Source organism: Cucurbita pepo, chromosome LG01, assembly GCF_002806865.2.
Source record: "Cucurbita pepo subsp. pepo cultivar mu-cu-16 chromosome LG01, ASM280686v2, whole genome shotgun sequence".
Lineage (NCBI taxonomy): Eukaryota > Viridiplantae > Streptophyta > Magnoliopsida > Cucurbitales > Cucurbitaceae > Cucurbita > Cucurbita pepo.
The window spans coordinates 3,924,973-3,931,508 of NC_036638.1; the positions used below are offsets into that span (position 1 = coordinate 3,924,973).

The 6,536-nt window shown below is 37.0% G+C and overlaps 2 protein-coding genes across 2 annotated transcripts; one reads left to right on the forward strand and one right to left on the reverse strand.

The window, feature by feature from the left end:
• Positions 1–1,961, forward strand: LOC111811752 (scarecrow-like protein 15). Its single transcript, XM_023698781.1, has one exon. It carries the CDS (start codon positions 93–95, stop codon positions 1,779–1,781), a length of 1,689 nt encoding a protein of 562 aa, XP_023554549.1. The 5' UTR covers positions 1–92; the 3' UTR covers positions 1,782–1,961.
• Positions 1,962–3,479: 1,518 nt separating this feature from the next.
• Positions 3,480–5,143, reverse strand: LOC111777336 (homeobox-leucine zipper protein ATHB-40-like). The gene is made up of 3 exons (XM_023656882.1): positions 5,004–5,143; positions 4,588–4,907; positions 3,480–3,770 (listed from the first exon to the last, which is right to left on the reverse strand). The coding sequence occupies exons 1-3, from the start codon at positions 5,092–5,094 to the stop codon at positions 3,537–3,539; spliced, it is 645 nt and encodes a 214-aa protein (XP_023512650.1). The 5' UTR covers positions 5,095–5,143; the 3' UTR covers positions 3,480–3,536.
• Between the last annotated feature and the right edge of the window lie 1,393 nt (positions 5,144–6,536).

The following is a 6,536-nucleotide window of genomic DNA, read 5'->3' on the forward strand; positions in this document are numbered from 1 at the left end:
CAATCATCATAAAAAGGCTTCTTTCATTACCTCCACAGCCCCACCCTTGTTGTTGTTGTTCTTCTTCTTCTTCTCCTCTTCTCATCTTAGCTATGAGAGTTCCTGTTTCCAATCACCAATTGCCCTCTTCTTCTCCAAATCCTAAACTCAATTCCTCTCCCTCCGCCATCGCCATCGCTACCCCCACTCCCACCCCCACCTCCACCCCCAATATTACCAACCCCTGTTACGAACCCACCTCCGTCCTCGACCTCCGCCGCAGCCCCAGCCCTGTGGCGCCTGACCCACACACCCTCTCCTCCGCTCCACTCCTCCCCTCTGACGATCGTCCCAACGTCAACAACAACAACAACAACAACAACAACAACAACCCTTCTCTGGACTGGGATGAACAGGCCCTCCACAACCTCGACTGGGACTCCATCATGGGAGATTTGGGCTTACACGATGACTCCAACTCTGCTCCCAAAAACCCAAACCCAAACCCCAATCCCAATCCCAATCCCAATCCCAACAACAATAATCATGTTCCTCAATTCCCTGATTTCCTCCACTCCCACCCCTTCGATCATCAAACCCATCTGGTTTCCCCTGATTTCTTCCTCTCTGAACCCCCCTATTCCAACCACACCCCCACCTTCAATTCCTTCGATTTGGCCGCTCCCAATTCCAACAACTCCTCCTGCGAATTCCTTGAAGACATAGTCCGCACCGCTGATTGTTTCGATTCCAATGACTTCCAACTCGCCCAAGTCATATTGGAGCGCCTCAATCAACGCCTTCAATCCTCCACCGGAAAGCCCCTTCAGCGGGCCGCCTTCTTCTTCAAAGAGGCTCTTCAATCTCTCCTCTCCGCCTCCAACCGCCACAATCGCCTCTCCTCCTGGCCCGAAATTGTTCATACAATCAGGGCTTACAAGGTCTTCTCTGCAATTTCTCCAATTCCCATGTTCTCCCACTTCACTACCAATCAGGCGCTTCTTGAAGCTCTTAACGGTTCGTCTTTCATTCATATTGTTGATTTTGATATTGGGTTTGGAGGGCAGTACGCGTCTTTCATGAAGGAGATTGCAGAGAAGGCAGAGTCCAGGAAGATGATTCCGCCGGTGCTTCGGATAACGGCGGTGGTGCCGGAGGAATTTGCGATTGAGAGTAGGTTGATTAGGGAGAATCTGTGTCAGTTCGCTCAGGATCTGAAGATTCGGTTTCATATAGATCTGGTGCCGCTTCGGACCTTCGAGACGTTGTCGTTCAAATCGGTCAAGTTCATGGAAGGGGAGAAGGCCGCGATTTTATTAACGCCCGCGATCTTCCGCCGTCTTGGGAGTATAAACAGTATAGGGTCTTTTCTCTCCGACGTGCGACGGGTGTCGCCCTGCGTCGTCGTGTTCGTTGACGGTGAAGGATGGTCGGACTCCGGCGCGGCGTCGTTCAAGAGGAATTTGGTAGATAGCCTGGAGTTCTACGCCATGATGCTAGAGTCGCTGGACGCAGCGGTGGCTGGCGGGGACTGGGTGCGGAGGATAGAGACGTTTGTGTTCCGGCCGAAGATATTGGCTGCGGTGGAAGGAGCAGGGAGAATGGCAGCGCCGCCGTGGAGGGAGGTATTCCACGGCGCCGGGATGAGGCCAGTGGCGCTGAGCCAGTTTGCAGATTTTCAGGCGGAGTGCTTACTTGGAAAAGTACAGGTTCAAGGGTTCCAAGTAGGAAAACGGCATGCTGAGCTGGTGCTGTGCTGGCACGAGAGGCCTCTGGTTGCCACGTCGGCGTGGAGGTGTTAAGAGCTTAATTACCCGAGATATTGAGGGTATCAAAATTGATTAATAATTATAATTTACGATAATTGGGATTAGGGGTTTGGGTTTAACTATAGGGACGTACATAAAATGGTATGTATCCCGCCCTTCTCCAATTAATATTAATATTAATATTAATATATATTCGGTTTTTCTTTCTGGATATTTTCCATACTAAAAAATTCACTTCTTCCATATATTTTCTTTTTAAATTAAAAATTGTTAGCTGCTTTGGTATTTTAATAATAATAATAATAATTGGACTCGGATCAGTTATTCTCTCTTTCTTTTTAAGATATTGTTTCTTCTTGGGCTTAGCTGTCGGCCCAGAATATGGCTACTAAGTTGTTTCGGACTCTTAATTTTCATTCATCTCCAATTTTTAAATTTTCATCCATAATCTTGTATCAAATTCACATATTTATAATTCTATCAATTACGACCCTCAATTTAAAAATTGTTCATACATCAACCATGGACTTCTTCAAAAATTTATATCCTCCTTTTAAAAAATTGTCTTTTGTTGAAAAAGAGAGTTTATAATTATAAGTTACACGTGTTTACTAACGTTTTTATAATCAAATTTGGTAAAGGATATAAATTCAAAGTTTTCATATCATTATTAGTTTAAGATTTTTTATTATATAACACCCAAAATTTAGGAGTTGAGACGAAAATGATTAGATATTTTGAAATTTAGAAATAAGTTATAGAAAATAGTTTTAAGTTTTGAAGAATGATTCTATTATACCACATTTATTTGATTGTATAAATAATTATGATGGATAGGACGTAATGGAAAAGACAGGACACATAAAATATAAAATAGAGTCACCAACTATTTATTCCACTATGTTTGTGATTGAAGAGTGACGTTGTATACATATTCCATTATTTTTGTTGTGCATTATTATGCTCAACTTGTAGCATCTTTCTCTAAAATATCACCATTTTCACCTCTTTTTCTTCTTCTTTTCGCTTTCATTCAGTTTTCCATATTTACCTTTTTACCCCTACAAGACACACTTATTTTAGTTTAATNCATTTTCACCTCTTTTTCTTCTTCTTTTCGCTTTCATTCAGTTCTCCATATTTACTTTTTTACCCCTACAAGACTCACTTATTTTAGTTTAACCAATAAAATAGTGAAAGAGAGAAAATGAAAGGGAAAATTAGGATTTACACTAGATTCATAAATTTTATACAAAAAGAAAAAGAAAAAGAANATTTATTCCACTATGTTTGTGATTGAAGAGTGACGTTGTATACATATTCCATTATTTTTGTTGTGCATTATTATGCTCAACTTGTAGCATCTTTCTNCGTAATGGAAAAGACAGGACACATAAAATATAAAATAGAGTCACCAACTATTTATTCCACTATGTTTGTGATTGAAGAGTGACGTTGTATACATATTCCATTATTTTTGTTGTGCATTATTATGCTCAACTTGTAGCATCTTTCTCTAAAATATCACCATTTTCACCTCTTTTTCTTCTTCTTTTCGCTTTCATTCAGTTTTCCATATTTACCTTTTTACCCCTACAAGACACACTTATTTTAGTTTAATCAATAAAATAGTGAAAGAGAGAAAATGAAAGGGAAAATTAGGATTTACACTAGATTCATAAATTTTATACAAAAAGAGAAAGAAAAAGAAAACATTAATAATAATAATAATAATAATAATACATTTATAAATTAAGATGGAATTATTAGTAAAACTAAAATATAATATCAAATATAGGGATTGGGCCATTCCATGCCATAAATGCAAGAGTTTTCAGGCATGTAATAGAACACATCTTCGAATGATGCTCCAAATTCCCCAAGGCCTGTAGGGTCGACGGCGTCCATTGACATCGATGGGCTTGGGCTGCTGCTGCTTAAAGGCCCATCGCCCCGTTCTCCCATTATCAACCTCTCCTTTTCTTTCTCCACTTCTGAAAGTTGTTCTTTCAGCTTCAGTATCTGTAAAATCATCACCAACAAATTAACCTTACTTTTTTGCTTATCTTTGTTTACTAAAAGAAATGGTTAAATAGTTTTATTTTTCGGTATATTTAAATGGGTAAAAGTAATAAAATTGTTTAGTTAGTAGGGTAAAAGTTAATTATCTCCATGGGTGTTGTTGAGTCTTGATTGGTGCAATGTAGAAGTGAGGGGGACCAAAGTGGGCCGATGGCCCATAGAAACACGGACAACGTTGTACGAAACACTTTATAATTACTTTTATAACTTTAGTTTTTTTTTTTTTTGTTTGTTTTTAAAAAAAGAGTTTTATTGTCCAATGAGATGGTGTTGTAGTAAGGCAATTGGGTTATGGAAAGTTTTATTATTTTCGTAAAAAGAAAAAGAAAAGAAAAGAAATAAAAAAAAACATATTTTGAAGAAGGTGGCGTGGGCTTCTTCGAGCCCAGAGCCCATGCACGTTGGTTCATAAATGGTGTCCCACCCTCTCTTTATCACCCAAAGTTACCAAGCTTTTTCTCCTCTAATAACACCTTTCGGTTGATGGAGATGTACTCAAATTCCTGTTTTTTTTTTTTTTTTTAATATAAAAATTAAGCCAACATAGATTTTACTCTATTCAGTTACAAAAATTGAAAAATAGTAAATGTGTTATTAACTAACTAACTTTAAAATTATAATATGTGTTTTTTTTTTTTAATTTTTTAAATAATTATTTATTATATTGAATTATAAAATAATAATAGAAAATGTTTGGTTGTGTCTGGAAAGACGAAAACCAGCAGGAGAGACAGAGAGAGAAAGGGTGAAAATGGACCTGAGTTTCAAGACGGCATTTTTCAACGACGACGGATTCATGAAGCTTCTTCAAGCTAGAATATTCCTCCTCAAGTTTCTTGTTCTTCCAGCGGGCACGGCGGTTCTGAAACCAGACGGCGACCTGGCGAGGATCGAGCCCTAACTCGGACGCGAGACGGTCCTTTCTTTCCGACTCCAACTTATGTTCACTCCCAAAATTAGTCTCCAAAAGATGAACCTGCGCGGCTGTGAGCTTCCTCTTCTTTGCCACCGCATCCGCTTCCGATCCTCTGTTCTTCTTACGACGTCGTCTCCGTTTTGCTTCAACCAAATTATTATCTGTAACCAAAACCAAATTTCCGTTGCATTGAGAACATCAAAATTGAAGAAAAAGAAAATAGAGTTTTGGGTAAAGTTAAAAGAAGAGGTAGAAACCTTGTTGTTGGGGAAGCATTTGGATGTATAATGGAGTGTACAACTCACACATTTGTACTGCTTCATGCTCTTCACTCTCTTGCTGGTTCATTTTCTCTCTCTCTCTCTCTCTCTCTCTCTTTCTCTCACGGTTTTTTTGGTATCGGATATTAGTTGTGTTTAAAAGTGGGAGATTGGCTGCCTTATTTATAACCCAAACTCATATCTCTTGCCTTTTCTAATCCTTTCAACCTCAATTTACCTAAATCTCCCTACCATCAATATCATATTATGCTTCTGCCATTTTTTAATTACACTTTTTCTTCAACTTCTGGATAAACATATCCACGACACTAAAACCTCCCATTTTTTTTATATATCCACACATAAATACTACTTTTCAACCATTTTTATTTTTCTAAATCTTTCTATTCAAAATAATAATAAAACATCCTAATAAATTTTAAGTTTAAAATAATTTTTAGAAACTCAAGATTAAATAAATAAATAAATAAATAAATAAATAAATAAATAAATAGAATTTCTATCTTTAATCCCGTTTAATTAGTAGAACCGAGTTTTACCATTAAGTAGACATCTTTTACCCATGGATGAGAGAAGTGAGAGGGACGTGAATTTTTCAAAGGAAAAAAGTGGTGTTGTCCTTTGTTTACGTGGCAGGAGGGTGTTTCAGTCATTTTGTATCATAAGTCTTTTTTGGTTTTTTTTTTAAACTTTGGAAATGAAAGGCTCTAATGTACTCACGTCCATGTCTTTCGTCCTACGCCTGCCTCTCGTCCATTAAGAAATTAATAAAAAAGACAAAAATTGCTTTAATTTTGTCTTTCTTTATCCACTTTCATAGTTTCATGGGATAAGAGGTGATGTACTATTCTTTTTCGTAATATAACCTTTATACTCATAAAACAAGATAAAGATTCAAATTTATAACTAAAATGTTCCATAATCGCTAATCAATGGCATATATATCATACAAATTCTCCAACTAACAAATCATATCTCATTCAACTTTCACATCAAACTAAAATCTAAGCAAGATATACAAAAAGTTATTATCCACGCGACTAAATCATGCGAAGTCATTTTTGTTAGAATTGACATTTGGAAACCATTATTTTTGTACGGTAAAATGACTTGATTGACTTGACTTAATATTGCACGTGAATAACTTTTCTTATGTTGGATGGATGATTCTAGTCTACTTGATATAACATATCTTCATCCATTCCTTTTAATACCAATAAAAAGAAGTTCACTTTAATACTTCTAAGTAATCGAAGTAATGGTAGCTAAAACATTCCACGTCTCCTAGATTTTAGACACATATTTGTTAAACATAAATAATAAAAGTATTTATAGTCGAGTTTGAATTAAATGGAAAAGAGAGTGAATATTGGGATTGGGGTAATTAGAAAAGAAAGGTGGGGGTATAGTGGTACAAAAGGCTGCCATGCCACCCACTAAAGCCCACCCACACACAAAATTTGGCACTACAATATATTATGGAAATAAAATAAAATAAAATAAAATAAA

Coding starts and splice junctions, on each gene's coding strand:
- LOC111811752 (XM_023698781.1), top strand. CDS start 93: ATGAGAGTTCCTGTTTCCAATCACCAATTGCCCTCTTCTTCTCCAAAT.
- LOC111777336 (XM_023656882.1), bottom strand. CDS start 5,094: ATGAACCAGCAAGAGAGTGAAGAGCATGAAGCAGTACAAATGTGTGAG. Junction 4,908..5,003: donor AATGCTTCCCCAACAACAAG/GTTTCTACCTCT, acceptor TTTTGGTTACAG/ATAATAATTTGGTTGAAGCA. Junction 3,771..4,587: donor AATGCCGTCTTGAAACTCAG/GTCCATTTTCAC, acceptor ATGATTTTACAG/ATACTGAAGCTGAAAGAACA.